We start from the raw sequence: 17,211 nt of genomic DNA, 5'->3' as shown, positions 1-17,211 counted from the left end.
CCCTAGCGTCATCGGAACAAGGCTGGGAGGCGGGGTGCAGGCAGGTGGGGCACCGGGAAGATCGAGCCCTTCCGGTGCGTGCGGTGAGCGGCGGGCCCGGGGCGGGAGGTTGCAGGTATCCGGCGGCGTCCGGAGTGCCCCGCGCCCTTCAACGTGGACCTTTCCACGCCGCTGTCCAATTCTTCCTTTCCGGTTCTTCCCGAACGCGCGGTGTTCTAGGCTATCCTCACCGCTCGCTCTTAACCGCTCGGCTAACTCCTATTCATCCTTCAAACCACGCCTCTGGTTGTATTTTGTTTGTTGCTTTCATTAGTGTGTGGCCTCCGGCATAGGGTCCGTATTTTTTGTTGAACCTCTGCCCACACCAGATCCAGAATAAGGATTAGCACATAGTGGGTGATCAGGAAATTGAATGAGAATATCCGATTTTTTTACTTTCTCTGTCTCCCCCTCCCACCAGGTGCTGGGGATCAAACAGTGAACAAAACACGGTAAAGGTCCTGCCCTTGAGCCGCTGACACCAGTGAAGGTCATTGCCATGCCCTCCTTCCATAGTCTCATTTCTCCCATGAGCTTTCCTTCTTTCTGTACCTCTTCCTTTTAGCTTAATCACCCTGTCCTTCCATGAAACATTTCCCATTTCCCCTTCTGCTTTAGAAACAGAGAAGGCAGCCAATACTTTCCCCCTAAACTTTGTTTTTGTCCTAATGGCTCCCAGTCTCCTCCATTTTTACCTGCTTTCTTTATCATCCTTGCCTCTTTCTTTCTGACCTCATTTGATTAGATGTGTTGCTTCTCGTCACCTGCCCCCTCACCTCCCCTGAACATCACTCAGATGCCACCTGTTCTAGGGCAGGCTTGGTCTCCCTATAGGAAATTGTGACCCCAAGCCCACAGCCCCCCTGTATTCAACTTCCTACTCTACTCCCCCCCTTAGGATTTCTCACCACCTGACGTCCCTCATTTCACTTGATTATGGTCATTTTCTCCCTACTGGCATGTGAGTGAGCTTGGGGAGCACGGGGCATGGTTTACTCACGTTCACTGGCTGTGGTGTCCCTGGGGCCTAGTGTGGGTCTTGGCGAGTAGCCCATTCTCCAGGGTTTACCAACGGAGGGAATGGAAAGTACCTGAAGTGGACAGTATCGGGATCCCTGTCCTGTTGTCCACCTTTCTGCCTCTATTCCATCCTGCCGCTTCGCCTCCTTAGGAAGTGGGGCCAGTGGGCCCCAGCCCTGTTGCTCTCTGATGTTTTGCTGTAGACCTTGCCTTTAATTCTAGTCATGGGCTCCTGTGAGCTGACCACTGTGGACAACTGGGTGGGTGGGAATCCTAATGGCTGAGAACAGGCGCCCTGGTGGTGGGAAGGAACCCCGTGGGTCCTCCTTGACAGGAAGGAACGGGATGATGTGCCCAGGAGTTGAGATGTCTGATCAGGATGGGCCTCGGGATGGCATTTAGGGAACAGAAATGCCACATCATCCACAGGGCTCGGTTCCATGAGTTTATAGTTAGTTCATTATGTTATATTTCTATTTGAGATGGGCAGGCTCATTGTGGAAGTTTTCTTTAGAGGGAGGCTTTGTGTGTGGATTAGGCTGCAGATGGAAGTACAATCTGGGGGGGAGGCAGATGACCTAGTTTGTTTAGGGGGAATGGCACCCTTTGGGGAAAAGGTGTGGAAGGGGTGGGGTGTTCGATTCCAGGGACTGTGAAACCCACTCTCTAGGGGGAGACAGCCTGTCTGAAATGGCTTGGAGATGACCCAGAAGGACTCTTCTAGCGCCGGCCGTAATGCACCTGCATGGTTTGTTAAGCTGTACACCTGGCTTTCTGCAAAGTTGGTCCTTGCTTGAGCTATCCATGCTGCTCCACCGCGCCCTCTGCTGTCCAGGATGGGACACGTCCCGTGTCTTTGCACACGAGTTGATGCTTTTGTAGCAGGGGTGTTGCAGCAAAAACTCGACGTGTCTACATTTGTAATTGCCTTTCCAAAGGTGTGTGTATTTTTACTATTACTATTTCTCTTTTATTTTTTACTTTGATTGAGTATAATTGACATATAACATTGGTAAGTGTAAGGGACATGCGTGTTGATTTGATATATTGTTCTGTTGGACTACCATCACCACCGTAGCATTAGCTGACACCTCTGTCGTGTCCCATAATGGCCGTTTCTCTTTTGTGGTGGAAAAACGGCAGCTTCTGGGTCAGCTGGGTGGCACTTCCCAGTTCCTCCTTTTTTCTTTTTTATTGAATGTATTGGGGTGACAGTGGCTAATGCAGTGACGTAGGTTTCGGGCGCACAGATCGGTAATGCATCATCTGGATATTGCACCAAAAGGCATCTTTATAGTCCTGAGTCTTTCTGTGCAGGTATCGTGTCTGTGGTTAGTCAGGTCCTGTTTCTTATCTTTCAATAAAGCTTTAGTTTCCTCATGTAAGTTTTGCTTTTTTTTTTGTGGTTGTTAAACTTATTCCCAAATTTCTGTAGTCTTCATTTTACAAAAGACATCCTCTAACTCATCATGCCCGGTGTGTAGAAGAGCCCTCACATTTTATGTGTTTGTTCCTACAAGTTTTTCCGTCTTCGACTTGCTGGACGGCACGTTTTCTCTTTCCTCTGTGTGGTGGTCAGTATGCCTCCGTGCATGAGTCCTGACACCTGGCTTTGTTTGGTCTTAGGTCGTTGGTGCCCGAAGGGCAGCAAGAAACTGTCTTCAATGGCTTCATTGGTGGCTTATGATGACTCGGACTCGGAGGCTGAGAACGAGCCTGTGGGAAGTGTCATTGCCGCTGGCCAGGTGGAAGACACTTGTGATGCAGTCCAAGCGCATGGCCAGGGTTCCGCATCGGGAGCCCTGGACGGGACGGAGGGGGGCGCCCTGCCCATGAAGCACCGTTCCTCTGAAGAGCCAGCTGGCCCGCGTCTCCCACCGGCTCGGCTCTGGAGAAGTGGCCCAGGGTCTTGCCCCAGCCAGAGGCTACAGTGGCCCAGGACAGAGCCTGAGGTCACCTTCGCCACAAGCGGGCCTCCTCGTGCTTCCCTGTGGCTCAGCCACGTCCCTGCTGGCCACGTGCCCCTGGCAGCGGCCCTGGGTAAGCAGGTGAAACCCTCCTGGGGGACTTGCGACCCCCCGGAACCACCTTTCTGTGCCCGAACCCTGTCTGGAACCCCAGGTACACGAGGCAGCTCTGTTCAGAAGAAAAGGTGTGAGGACTGTGTTGTGCCCTACACCCCAAAGAGGCTGAGACAGTTGCAAGGATTGAGCACAGAAACAGGCAAGACTGAAGCTGCGGAAGCCAAGGGTCCCCCCCCAGGGCGCCCCCCGGCCCCGCTCTCCGTGGAGTCCCGGGTGTCAGAGTTCATTCAGCCGTATTTGGACACTCAGTATAAAGAGACCAGGATCTCCAGGAGGGTGCTCTTTCACTTGAGAGGCCACCGGGGCCCCGTCAACAGCGTTCAGTGGTGTCCGGTCTTTTCGAAGAGCCACCTGCTCCTCTCCGCTTCCATGGATAAAACCTTCAAGGTAAGATGCGGGCGGGACTGCTCTCTTCAGCATCCTCAGGACCAAACTGCTGGGCGTTCGATTCTTCACAACAGTGGTGTGGGGTCCCAGGCTGAGCGCATCTCCTTGGGAATCTCTGGAGTGCTCTTTGTTGTGATCAGGAGAGGGATCTTGGTGGCGCCCCCCCCCCCCATCATCAGTCCCTTCTGTCCCAGGCCTCACTGGCACTGCCTTGCCTAGGTCTCCAGAGGACACTAGTGAGTCCTTATCTCCTGTGGGGTCGCTGAGGTCGTCAGGACACTGTAGCCCACGGGGGTGAGGTTGTTGAGCGAGACCCACCAGAGGGATTGGAGAGCAGCCCAGGGCCAAGCCCTGGGACCTCTGGGCCCCTCTGTGACTCCCATGGCATGCCGGGCAGTGCCGGCAGGGTGTGGGCGCTGTGCTGGATGCGGGGGTGCAGAGGTAAGCAAGCCTAGTCCCTGGGGGATCCTGGGCAGGTGCAGTGGGGTCAGTCATGGCCACATGGGAGGCAGTCACAGGGCAGGGCTCAGGGCTGTGAGGATGGGACCGCCAGCTGGACACAGAAGCACCACGGGAGCCGTGTGGGAGGGATGGCGCGGCAGCCTGGGAGGGCTTGGTGAAGACCTGCAGGGGGCCCAGGGGTGTACGGTGAAGCGGGTGGGGAGGGATGGAGGGCATCCTTGGCTCTAAGCGTGGAGGCCTTGAGGGGCCTGGTGGGGGCGAGGGGCCAGGCCAGAGAGGACTGTGGGTGCCCTGCTGGGGACTTCCAGTTTACACAGAAACTTGTTTTTTCATTGTTATTGATTTATTCATTTATTAAATGTTATTTATTTATTTTCAGAGCAAGGGCGAGGGAGATAGAGAAACATCAGTCGGTTGCCTCTCCCATACCCCCTACTGGGGACCTGGCCTGCGACCCAGGCACGTGCCTTGACAGGGAATCACACTGGAGACTTGGTTCGCAGGCTATCACTCAGTCCGCTGAGCTGCACAGGCCAGGGCTCATTGTCCGTTTGTTTTAACTTACACTGGAGTAACAGAGACCGGCAGGGAGCAGGCCCCGGCCGCACAGGTGTGCAGTGTAGCAGGGGCATCGCACCTGCCCATTACCTGCCTCCAGCCTCTCTGTGCCGTACTGTGTCCGCCCTCGCTCTCCTTGGCACCTGGCCACCCGGCACGGCACCGGTGTGCAGTGGGGGGCCGAATACATTTGGGCTGAACCCAAGCTTCCTGGAAAAAAATGGCTTTGGAGTTGGAGCTGGCAGTAGCTGGTGAGCTGGCTTGAGCTGTCCCCTCCGAGGCCTGTGTCTCCTCTGAGAAGGGCAGAGTCATAGCCGTGTCTGTGACCTTGTGAGAGAAAAGTGCACAGAGCCCCGGCACAGAGCCCGTGGCCCCTCAGGTGCCACATAGATTGTAGTGACTCCTCCGTTTCCTCGGGGTTCGGGAACCAGCCTGCCCGGGACACTGTTTGCAAGTTCTCTTTTGAACCTCTTCCCTCAGGAGGCAGCTTCCTCAGTGAAGAAAGGAAGCCCACCTGCAGTGACACCTCTGATGGGGGGCAGTTGCCTGTGTCATTTTTAAGCGGCTGCTTTGAGTTCTGAAATGACCTGCCCTCGATCTTTTCCGGCAAGGCTGGAGAGTTATGCGGCGACAGTGTCGCGTTCTGCCTCCAGTCTGGAGCCCAGGGGTTTGCGCAGCTCTTCGGGGCTCTTCCCGTGCGGCCGGGGATCGGAAGTCTGCTGGGGGGCTTCTGGCATCCTGGAGTGTGTGGAGACATGCGTGGGCCAGCCCTGGGAGCCCCCGGAGGGTGTGGGCGGGGTCTGGCAGGCCCCAGATGGGGCTGGGGTCAGAATGAGCGGAGCTTGGGGTTTGCTTCCACACCCAGCAGCTTTGTGACCTTAGGCAAGGCATTTGGCCTCTCTGAACCTGTTTCTGCCTCAGTAGAACAAGCTTCTAGATGGCTGGGGCCTCTCAGGTGGAATGAATGCCCAGGTGCCGGATGTCTAAGCCCCGGCCTGACGCTGAGCATGTGGTGGAGTTTTGTGCGGCATAGTGTGGTGGTCGGCGGTCCACCCGAGGGATGCGGCAGCCCCTGTCGAGTCCCTGGAGGGTGGGGCGGTGGCAGACTCTCACAGAGGAGTCTCGAAGGGCAGGCTGGGTCGCCATGTGCAGAGATAGGTGGAGCGATGCAGGGCGGCAGGTGTGCCCTGCTGGGTGCCCGGTGCCCACTGCCTGTGCGATTGCGTCTCTGGATGGTGAGGGGCAGGCCTGGAGCCCCGGGGCGGGGGTCGGTTCCCACCTTGGATCAGTGGGGGCTCAGAGGGCCCTGCTTGGATCCTGTTGGCCTGGAATGTTTAGGTTTCCTGAGCAGAGCCGTCCCCATGCAAGTTTTTGGACGGAGAGTGTCTGAGTGAAACCACTGATCTGGGCCCTGCGTTTGGTCAGTTGTGCGTTCGGTGCTGTGGAGTAGGTGACTGAGTGCCCTAGGTGTGCAGGCCCCCCCCCCCCCCCCCATGGAGGGGCCCTGGGCAGCCAACTAGCTGTGACACCTCATGGCCAGAAGAGGGCGCAGTTGGTCCAGTTTGGGAAGGCTGCTCTAGCTGAGGGACTGTCACTGTGCTGGGGGCGATGCACTGAGACGGGGTCCAGGGCCTTCTGCTGGGGGCTGCCCTGGGCCGGCCCGCCTGTTTTGAGGAGCTGGTGTGTGCTGCCTCCAGGGAGCCCTGTCCGTGGCACTGTTTGTCCCTTGTGGCGAGGCTACAGGGGTGGCACTGGAGGTGGCCCCAGGGGCAGAGCATGGCTGCTGTCCTGGCTGTTGGGGTCAGCGTCTCCCGATCCTTCCCCTGCTGTGGTGCCTTGACAGCTGGGGCGGTTAGAGGCACAGATGCAGCCGTTAGCCAGGGTGCCCTCTGCTCTGAGGTGTTCGAGTTTGCAGTGACAGAAGTATTTGGCGAATGGGTGTGGAGTGACTCTTCAGTGGGAGGCCTTGTGGCAGGGGCTGGGGGAGCCTGGTCCAGACAGACAGGGCACTGGGTGGGGCTGGGCGCGGGAGGGGAGGTGCTGCCTCGGACATCGGGTTTGTGTGCAGCCTGGTGGGCAGCTGGCAGCCCTGGGCAGGTGGTGCCAGAGGATGGGCGGTGTGGTGGGCCTTGGGGTCTGTGGTCCGGTGTGTGATGGAAATGGGCACAGGAGGCATGAGGACACTGGCTTTGGAGGCGGGGCAGGGCCGTGGGTGCAGGCAGGTTTCCCCTCTTGCTTCCTCCCGGTTGTGGGTGGAGAGCAGATGGTGGGTGCAACAGGCAGGGGGCACCCCCCCAACTCTGTGCTCCCTTCTGTAGGGTGTAGGGTGCTATCCCTTGCCTTTCGGTTAAAGTCCTCCAGAGTGCCTTCTTGCCCTCACACTGGATCAGGAAGGAGGGAAGAGTTTGGGGGCAGGGGACACTTCAGTTTGAATTCTTTCTCTGCCACTGGTTGGCTGTGTGATCTCCGGCAAGTTACTTAACTTCTCTGACCCTCAACCGGTGTACAAGGCCTGTCTAGAAAGTATCCAGCCATGCATTATGAAAAATAGAGACACTTATTGAAGGAAATACAAGATACAAAAAACATTGCACAGAGGACAATGATGCCCTGGTCCCCTTTAAAGCAGGCACCTTGGGACCTCACCCAGTTCTCCCCCAGTCACCATCAGCTACCTGTCTTATTTTTCTGAATCTCATCGACGGTCTGAAATCTCTTCCCTTTCAAAGGTGATTTTAGTTTTGGGAAAAGCCAGAAGTCACAGAGTGCGAAATCTGGGCTGTAGCAGGGTTGAGTCACCTGGGTGAGTCACCTGGGTGATTTGATGTTTCATCAAAAAACTCAGCACGAGCCGGGAGGCATGAGCGGGTGCGCTGTTGTGATGAAGCTGCCAATCCCCACGTGCCCATAGCCGCAGCCTCTGCATCATCCGAATAGGTTCTGCGGGGGAATGTTTGAGCGTAATGGGAAATTTGATGCAGATTCGTTGTTCTGCTCACTCAGTCGTTTGAATGTGACGGCCACACAGTGCACATGCTCACTCAGCAGCGTCTTCTGGCCCTGCTGACTGGTACAGCAAAGGTGTCATTGTTCACACACGCTCGGCTGCCAGGTTCCATCGATGTCACGCAAACCGTTCTCCTTTTATTAACACTGGCTGAGTGTTAATATTAACACTTTCCAGACAGAAAGTGTTATGTTGGCTGAACTCTTTCCAGACAGACCTTGTGTGTAAAGTGGAGCTAATGGCACAGGCCTCTCTAGGCTTTTGTGAAAAGCAAAGGACGCCGGCTGTGCGTCACCTGGTGCGTCACCTGGTGTGGCGTCTGACACACGGTGGGCACTTCCTGTTCTTGCTTCCTCCTCTGGTTGCGCCTGTGCAGCCCTGGGGCCTGGTCGGCCATGCTCGGCCGTGCTGCGCAGACTTCCCGCTATGTGAGCAGGGGGTCTGGCCAGACCCGCTTCTGTATTCTCTGTAGCGCCCGGCACAAGGTTTTGTACATGTTAAGTGATCAGTAAAAAGTAAAAAAATTTTTTTGAGTTTTATTTCCAGCCTTGGGGCAAGAATTGTGTTTTAAGTGCATACATCCCATTTGCCACTAGGGGGCACAGTAAGACTTAATATAAGCAGCTCACTGCTGGCTTCTAGAATCTGGAAGAATCTTTGGTTCAAGGTAACAGTTACAGAAATAGGATTTTTTTTTCTGTCCAGAAGGAAAACAACACAGTCATCTGATTAATCCACAGAACGTGAGCGCCAGTTCCTTCGTCTGCTTAAAATGCAGCTTTGGACTCCACGAGTTTCAGTCGGGCACGTTACAGTGGGAAGATGCTTCTTTTGGTATATTCTTACTGTGCTGTGAGCTGGAAAATATGCTGCTATTAGCTTTGAAAAATTTACAGCTTGAGAAATTAAGCAAAATAAAACAATGACTCATAAATAACTCCGCACCGCTGCCCTGCTGTCCCCGCCTCTGCTCCCTGTAGCTGTGATCCCCTTCGGGGACCCTGTTATGTGCTCTTCTTGTCCCCGCGTGTCCCTGTGGGGCTCAGCACACTTGCACACCCACTGCCTGTGAAGGCCGCGCTCTGACCTGCGGCCCCTCGGGAAGGAGGCTTCTTGCTCCTGGGGACCCACTGCCCAGGCGTGAAGGCCCAGAGTTCTGAAACCCGGGGTTACGGATGCGGCGTGGGCATGAGGTGCTGCTTATCTGCCACACGAAAGGATGTGCTCGGGGAGTTCTTTCAATAACAAGCTCCCTTCAAACACTTAAAAACGAATGTTTCCTTTTTGATCACGAATGTAGTAGACGCTTATTGTGAAAAACTTTGAAAACGCACAAAATGTGAGGCATGAAGATTAAAAGAGAAACCGTTGCCAGTCCCAACCCTGAGCAGGCACCTCACTGACCCCGGGACCTTGCCGGTCGTTCCTTGTGCCTGCGTTCGTTGCGCCTGCGCGTTCACAGATTGGGGCCGCCCCGCGCAGTGGTAGAAGTTTGGAGCACCCAAACTTCTTCAAATAGTATTTTTCATACTATTTGTAATGGGGATTTTTGTTACTTAAGAAAACTCTCCAAACATTCTTATGGCTTCTCAAACTCCAAACTTTGCTGTTTCCATGTCATTTCCTATTGCATCCTGTTTTTGTTTTAAAGAGTCTGTCCTTCAGCAGCTTTATGTAAATATTGTCTTTTTTTTGCTGCCTTGGTGCGTTTAAGATGGGTGTTAGCTAAATAAAGGCTTTGTGGGTGATGAGTGGAACCTGAGTAGATTGGCAGACCTCGGGTGCATTGTTACAGCAGACTTCTGGGTTCCCATTCCGTAACAGGTGCTTGGTAGCTGTGTGGCATTCAGAAAAGCACTTAGCCTCTCTGATCCCCTAGTTTTCTCATTGGTAAAATGGGGATAATGGCTGCCTGTTGGGGTTGCTGCTGTGGAAAAGACATGGAAGGCGATGTTGTAACTGCTCTGCACCTGTGCTGATTAGTTAAAAAGCTAGAGAAAAGACAAGTTAGAATCTTCCACTTAATGGAACTTCTGCTTTTGTGAATCTTTGTGCAGTCTGCCTGTAGACATATAGTTTTCAAGAGTTTCAATGCCATTGTTCCCTGAGACAGATACTTGAAAAGTTTTTGGTGTTGTCTGCCCCAGGCCATTTGCCCGCAGGCCCTTCACAAACTGCACCCTCGGGAGGTGTGGGCTGCAGGGCTGGGCCCACGTGCCCAAACTGATCATGCGTAAGTGTCGGCAGGTTCGCACAGCCTTTGCCTGAGCCTTTGCCGGAGGAGCAGTTTACACCTGAAGAGACTCGGGAGTGAGTCCCACCTTCCACTGGCCAGGACAGCGCCAGGTTCTGCTGGGTCCAGGCCCCCTTCTCATGTGCATCCGAAAGAAAGGACTTTGCTCTGGAGGGTGAGCACGCAATTCGAGGTCCCTCCGTGCTGCCCGTCAGAGCTGTGACCGCCGAGGGACCGTGAGGCCAGGGCAGAGGGTGGAGAGAGCTCACTGTTCTGAGCGCTCGCCACCTGCCAGGCAAAGTTCCAAATGCTCTGTCCCGTCCCAGGCAGGGGCCGCCCTTATCCTCACCACACAGATGTGCTGGCCGAGGCACAGGGAGGTCAAGGGAGCTGCCCACGTGCCAACCGGTGGGGGCCAGATGGGAAGCTGGCCGTCCAACCGCACTTCCCCGGCCAAGAGCTCCCAGTCCCACTCGGTGCTCCAGCCTCTGAGAATAAAGGGTGGGAGAGCTCGTCCCCTCCCCAAGGGGTGCCCGAGGTCCACCCCATCCTCCAACCTGGGGCTGTGCTCCGGGGCATGTGGAGAAGGGGCGGTTTCTATGGTGGTTCGGACTTACGTTTTTATGTATTATAGGATTTGGTTGCTGTATCACTGTTAGCGAGTTCTGTTATATTAGGGTATCTTAGATGTGCTTTGTAGAAAGTGATATATCTCAGGTTCAAAGACAAATTTATGGATTCAAGTGCCAGAACGAAGGTTTATTTCAGTTTTGAAAGAGTTGTTCTTGGTGGGTTTTGCAGGTGGAGACACGACTCGCTGTGTGGAGGAAGGAGGTGGGGAGCGTCATGCGGCCGTCGGGCGGGAGTGCGCACAGCGGGGGGGAGCGCGGGGCGGCCGTGGTGGGCCTTGGGTCCCTGGGGAGTCAGTGAGTAGCCGTGCATCCAGGGTCATTAGGTGAGGGCAAGGAGGGGGTGGGTGGCGTGTCCTTGCGCGTGCTGAGGTCACCTGGCTCCGTCTTCACTTGATGGGCCCCGGAGAGGGACAGGCTCTTGCCTGAGGGCACCCAGTGAGGTCGGGGGCCGGTGGCGCTGACCAGACACAGCTCTTCTCCTTGCGGTGAAGGTTCTCCGCCATCTGAATTGCCCCAGGGCTGAAAGCGAGGGTTTCAGGCCACCTGCCCTCCAGGCCACTGGGGCCGCCAGAGGGCCACGCGAGCTTGCACCTCCTGGGAAGAGCCTGAGGTTGCAGGGGGACCGAGGAAAGGACCGTGTGGCAGCACCCATGCTGCGTTTCCTGCTCTTTGAAAACCCCACTTGGTCCAGTGGTCCGGGTCCCAGGGCGGGGCGGGGAGGGGGGGCGGGAGGGCGTGCTTGCCAGCCTCTGACTGCAGAGAACAGCCCCGGGAGCCAGTTTCATCCAGTCTCATCCCTTGTGATAAAGGGAAGAATAGAGCAATTTGGGAAAATGCTTTTAATGTAATTGAAAAATGCAGATTACAAAATTGGCACGCTCCGGCATTGAGACAGTCTAGTGAATTATTTCTCGCCGCTTTTAAAGCTTGGGCACAGAAGAGACTTAAAGCTGCCCATCTAGTGCCCGGGGATGGCCTTGTCTTTCTCTTTTAAAATGAGTTGTTAATTTAGATTCCAACTTTGTTTTATCGTGAAAGTAGTAAAATATTGAGGAAAAATGAAAAATAAAGAAAAATGGCAGAAATTAAAGGTGCAACCACGCACTCTGCTGAGACATCGTGACTGTGGACCCTTCTTTCCAGGCGGCACTTCCTTCCCGTCTTTTTTCCCCACCCAAGTCCGGTTTTGACCAGACTCCAGGCACTTTGGTTTTGTGACCAGCGTTTCACGTTTACACGGTGGTCACTTCTGCTGCACGTTGGTAGTATTTTCACCCCTCAAAAGATGGGGTGGGTGAAAATACCCAGCCCCAAAAGAGGCTGGGTTTCTCCCAGCCTCTGCTGTTTTCAGTCAGGCGTCTGTCCTGGACGGACGCTCGGGGACCTCACAATGCCGGGCTGTGCAGCAAGGTGTGGTCGGGAGGTGCGACTTGATCGAGCCTGGTCAGGTCAGCCCAGGACCACTGCACGTGCCCCTTCTCTGCCAGCTTCCCAAAGCCCCTTCCCTCAGTGAGACAGACAACAGCCTGTCTCCAGCCCCCTTGTGGATACTGACCCAGGCAGAAAGTCTTAGAAGCCTGCTACCCACGTGGCCACAGCTCTGCTTTGTCAGGGGTCCCGGAGCCACTTCCCGGCCTGTCCCTCCTGCCCGGAGGGAGGCCTCGGCCCTCAGACAGGGGTTGTGGGGAGATGGGTGCCCCCCGGGCCGAGGCCCGGCACAGGCTCTGACTCCGGGGCTCAGGTCGTCGGTCTCGGAAGGGCTGGGTGTCCCTGGGTTCAGCTTCTAATTTTTTAAAATCTTTTCTCTGTAGTTTTCTATCTCTTTGCCTTTATTTTTTCTGGGAAATTCCCTCCACTTGTTTTTTCAATTTTTTTATTTTGTTTTCTGCTGTTGTAAACTTTAATTTTTTATTTTTCTGTTGAACAGCTGATGGTTTTTAAAACTTTATTTATTGATTTTAGGGAGAGGAGAGAGAGAAAAACACTGATTTTGTTCATCCCACTAATCTATGCACTCACTGGTTGCTGCTTGCATGGGCCCTGCCCTGGAACCAAACCTGCAGGCTCGCGGGTGGGACGGTGCGCTGACCAACCGCACTACCCGGCCGGGCTGCACGTAAACTCTTCTACTGAGTAGAACGTAAATTCAGAAGAGCGTGCTGTTCTATCATATTTTTCCATTCCAAGAGCTTTTTCTTTTCTGAATGTTCCTTTTTAAAAAACATTTTTTATTGAATATTTATAAGGTTTTCTCTTAGCTGTCTGAGCTACTCGGAAGTTTTCCCGTGTTTTCTGAAGTGTTTGTCTTCCTGTCCTGGTGTCTGTGCCGTGGTAGAACATGCTGGTTCTGATGGGGGTGCTGAGAAGGCCGGGGCAGCCTGCACGCCCTGGGCCGTCTCCCCAGCGAGGTGTTGTCCAGGATGAGAAGGCCGGGAGCCGGGATCGTGGGGGACCCCACATGTGACGTCCTCACCGCCCTGTGTTCCAGAGAGGAATCTGCACCCCCGAGGGGCTCAGGGGCTCAGGTGGCAGCCTGCATTCTGGCCTGGGCCGGGGGTGGGGGGTGCATGGGGCATGGCTGGGCGTGAGGCCCCCCCCCCCACCGTCCCCTGTCCTCCTGCGGGATCTTCACCGCTGTCTGCCGCATGTCAGCTCCGTCGGGGCGCAGGCTGCCTGCACTGTCTGGCTCACCGCACCCGCTGGGTGGAAGTGTGGCCGTGTGGCCTCAGCCCCCACCTGCAGAGTCGCGGCTCCTTTAAGCGTTTGCTGGTCTGACGGTGTCTTGTGTGAGAACCAGGGGGATGCGTCTGCATGCAGCTCTTTTGGAGCCTGGGCTGCCCCTGGTTGGCGCCGAACACGCGTGTGTGGGCCTGGCTCCCCCGTTAGTCTCCTGCCGCCTCCCCGGGCAGCCTGCCTGCCAACTGTATCGACCGCCCTCCTTCGTGCCCTGGCTTGCATGTGTGTCGTTATTATCGTTCTTTTTCCCACAGATAAAAACCTTTTTTTCGGTGGTCGAGTCTGTGGACCTTTTTCCCTTTGTAACTGTCCCGTGGCTTTAGAGATGGCATGTCCTCCCCCATCCTGAGAGCAGTGACCAGCTGGAGCCGGTTTCAGTTCTCGTCATCGCCTCCAGGCCTGCCTTGGCCCCGGGAGGCGTGTGCACCCACCGCGGATTGTGCCCCGTGCCGGGCATCCACCCTGATCCGCTCCGTAGAGGGGAGCAGCCTGGCCTGCCCCGCGTCCCCTCCCCAGTGCCGGCTGCTAATGGTTTCAAAAGACTCTCTTCCCGCCCACCTTGTGCCACAGGGCCAAGCCACGGCTACCCATACCTCTCCTCAAAACAGAGGTGTTGTTTTTTAAAATTTATTTAGTTATTGTTCAAGTACACTTTTCTGTTAGGAGTGTTGTTTTTGACCGTCAGAGAAATACACACAGCGCAGGAAGAATTGGAAGGTGCAGAGAAAAAAAATTGCCCACCTCCTCTCCACCAGAGGCCATGACAGTAGCCTTCTTGGTACCTTTCCGTCCAGTCTTCAGAAAAAAATTTCAATGTGGCAGCTGCGTTCCAACCACACGTATAATTTTAATGCTCCTGCTGCCGCGGGGCCCTCACTGCCGTGGTGCACGGCGTGCGGTGGATCTCAGTGGGGTCTCTGAGCTCCCAGGGGCCTGGAGGCCCTTCCACGAGGTCTGCGAGTGAAAGTTATCTCCGTAATAGTGCCCAGGAGGTGCTTCCTGTTCCACTCCCACCCTCCGGAGTGCACACGGAGCTTCCTCGAGGCCACGGGGAGGGTGCTGTCACCGCAGATTAAAGACCCGGGCAGCCGCCAGAATCCAGCTGTCTTGTATGAAGCCGGCCGTGAAGAAAAATGGCAACACTGTAAACAATGCCCTCTCACTAAGCTTTTTTCTTGGGAAACGTACTTATTTTTCATCAGAAATTTTACATTAACAGGTGATGGGTTTATTATGGTCACTTTTACATCAGTTGATGGTCCAGATGCCTCTGTTTTATTGCCTGTGTGCTCACTAAGGAGCTGTGACCTGCGCCGACAGCAGCTCTTCCAGGTGCCCCTTAACCTCGGAGAGCGAGCCGGGGACCCACAGGGTGAGCGCCCCAGTGTCTGGGCGTCTGTGCCTGTGTTTTGGGGGTGCACGTGTTGGCAAAACGGTGTCGCGCCCGGGTGGCACTGGTTGTGCAGCCCCGCTGTTGTCACCACTCGGGTTCGGCTGGACTTCCAAACGGTGCGGCTGGACTTCCAAACGGTGCGGTGCGACCAGCCCCTGTTCCCGGAGGGTCCGAGCCCCCCTCCGCCCCCCCTCCCCCCTCCCCCTGTGAAGACAGTTCTGCAGTGTCGCACACGGATAACGAAAAGATCGCCCAACTCCAGCAGACACTCAAATTGCCGCCATCCTTTTCTGCCTGTCCGTCTCCTGCCTCGGGGGAATGTTTTCCGAGGAGCGCACGCGGTCCCGCAGCCCGCCCGGCCCACTTAACGTGCCCTCCCGTCCTCTGCGCTTCACGGGGGCCGTCAGTTTTCCCGGCTGCACGACGCTCCGTCGCGTTGATTAACTGTAATTTACTTAGCTGTCCTTGGACACTTTGGTGGTTTCTAACTCCTGCCGTTAGAGATAATGCGGCAGCGCTTATCTTCATGCACGAAGCCCTTTGCCGCTGGATTATTTCTATCAGGTTGATTTCCAGAAGTGGGGCTGCCGGGTCAGAGGGCCGCACGTTTTCTCGGGTCCGATCGGTCTCCTGTCAGGCTGTGTCCCAAAAGGACTGTGCCGCTGGGCGCCGCCGCAGCAGAGCCTGCGACGTAACCAACTGTGCAGCTTAACTGCCCTGCGGGGGGTTTTCCCGGGGAGCCCGAGGGGGCAGGGGCCCTTATCTAGGGGAATGTGATCTGGAATTATTTAGACTGACACCAAAACTGCTTTCGGAGCATTTTAACCTGCTGCATTTAGGATTCTAATTCGCACACATGCCAGCGTTGAACGCCTCCCGGGCAGTGCGCTCTTGCTCCTCCTGCGTGTTCACACGGATTTCACAGGGTTTTCACACACACAAGTGGGCTCTTTCTGAGCAGCTTGGCGTGTTGGTTTGAAAGGCACACAAACACGGATTAAAGCACATCTACCTGGTAACCCTTAGAAAGGTGGTTTAATTCTGTCCTGCTCTTCCTCCACGTTCTTACCTCTCGCTCGTGTGCGTTCTGCCTGGCCCCATTTCCTTGGAGACTCGCCCTGAGCTGTAGCCGGCGCAGGGGGTGGCGGGGGAGCGCCGTGGTGGTCCTCCGGTGCCGGGGGAGAGGAGCGAGCTGCTCTTGGCCTGCTCCTGGGTCGGCGGGGTGTGAGGAAGGCCTCCCAGTGCCCAGAGCTGGCCACCTGGGTGCGTGGATTCTGCGCCCGGGGGACAAGGGCGGGAGGTGGGGGAGGGACACTGAGGCCCCTCCGGACAGGCCTGCGCTGCCCCGTAGGGAGCCCCGGGCTGGGCCCCTGGAGCCTGGCTCCGTGGCGGGTGCGTTGCGAGTGCCTGGGAGGAGGAGGGACGCCCCCGCCCTGGTTTCTCCAGGCGTCTGCGCCTCTTCTCTGTGAAGCGACTGCCTCACGGCCTGCGACGGTCCACCAGGCTGGGCGTGGAGGCCACTCTGTCAATGTGAGGCCCGGACCGATGGAGGGTATCGCTAAGAACTCCAAGCCGGGGTTCGTCCAGCAGTCGTCTCCGGAGCTGCGTTCTTCAGCACCGGAGCCTGCAGCCCACTTCGCGTCCCGTGACCTCGACCCGTTGATCAGGCGCCGGTGGGTGCTGTGGACGCCCTGGGCCTCTCAGGACAGGTGCTCTCCTGGCCGGGCCCCCACTTGCCGCTCCGCAGAGTGCTGGGCTCAGGACGGCCTGGCAGCCGTGTGGCCCGTGACCCCCCAGGCCCATTTCAGGGTCTCTGTCTGTGGGCCGAGGGTGACGGGTGCTGCCACAGGGTCTGCCACAGAAGGCCTGGTCTCCCCAGATCTTTCCTCCTTCGGTCGTTTGTCCCTCCAGCCGCTGCTGTGGAGCTGGCTCTGTACGGCCCTGGGCCCAGAGGGGACCAGACACCCCCTTGCTGGTGAGAAAGCCAGTGGGGGGTAGGCGGTCAAACGTGCTGGATGGAGTGCGACGGGCCCTCCCCACTGGGGATGGGAATCCAGAGGACAGAAGGATGGGTCGCCAGAGGTGGAGGGCAGGACAGGCTTCAGGGAGTGGGGAGGCCGGGCTGGGGCCTGGAAGATGCAGTGGGCAGCTGGCAGGTGGGTGTATGCCCTGTGCCGACGGCCGTGCCCCAGGGAGGGCCTGTCTGGCCAGTGTTGGGGTCCGGTGAGGGTGGGGCTGGGTGGGGCTCCATGTGAGTTTGCGGCCAGGACTGTTGGCCGCAGGAAGCCAGCTGCTGCTTCCTGGGCTGGGGCAGGTCCACACTGGTGTCACATCTGGTGGACCCACAGTGGGCTGCATGGCAGTCGGCCAAGCTCGGGAGTCCCTCTGCGGGTTCCACCCCAGGTCCCACGCTGCCTAACTGTGCAGCTTTGGGAAAGTCGGAGAACTCTTGGGGCCTCAGTTTACCCACCAGTGAAGTGGGGGTAACAGTAGTGTCCGCCTCAGTCTTCTGAGGACTGATGGGAAAACCTGTGGAAAGCTCCTAGGAGAGCGCCAGGTGTATTGTGGGCACACTGAGACGGAAGCTAGCATCATCGCCGACCCTGTGCCCATTTTACAGAGGAGAACACGGAGGGCCATGGAAGGGCATGGAGCTCCGA

At 56.4% G+C, this 17,211-nt stretch overlaps 1 protein-coding gene across 10 annotated transcripts in view; it reads left to right on the top strand.

Annotated features, from left to right (window-relative positions):
- WDR25 (WD repeat domain 25) overlaps positions 1–17,211 on the top strand; it is a 116,491-nt gene that overhangs the window by 3,677 nt on the left and 95,603 nt on the right. The window contains exons 1-4 of one of the 10 annotated variants that reach the window (XM_053665990.1): positions 94–285; positions 461–529; positions 1,730–1,997; positions 2,686–3,530. In XM_053665990.1, the coding sequence (XP_053521965.1) occupies positions 2,724–3,530 (807 nt within the window). In that variant the 5' untranslated portion in view covers positions 94–285; positions 461–529; positions 1,730–1,997; positions 2,686–2,723. The other 9 variants (XM_037130148.2, XM_053665991.1, XM_037130147.2 and 6 more) reach the window with 9 other exon arrangements.

This window comes from Artibeus jamaicensis, unplaced genomic scaffold (assembly GCF_021234435.1).
Source record: "Artibeus jamaicensis isolate MK-2021 breed Jamaican fruit bat unplaced genomic scaffold, CSHL_Jam_final contig_444, whole genome shotgun sequence".
NCBI lineage: Eukaryota > Metazoa > Chordata > Mammalia > Chiroptera > Phyllostomidae > Artibeus > Artibeus jamaicensis.
This window is presented reverse-complemented; position numbering and strand designations above follow the sequence as displayed.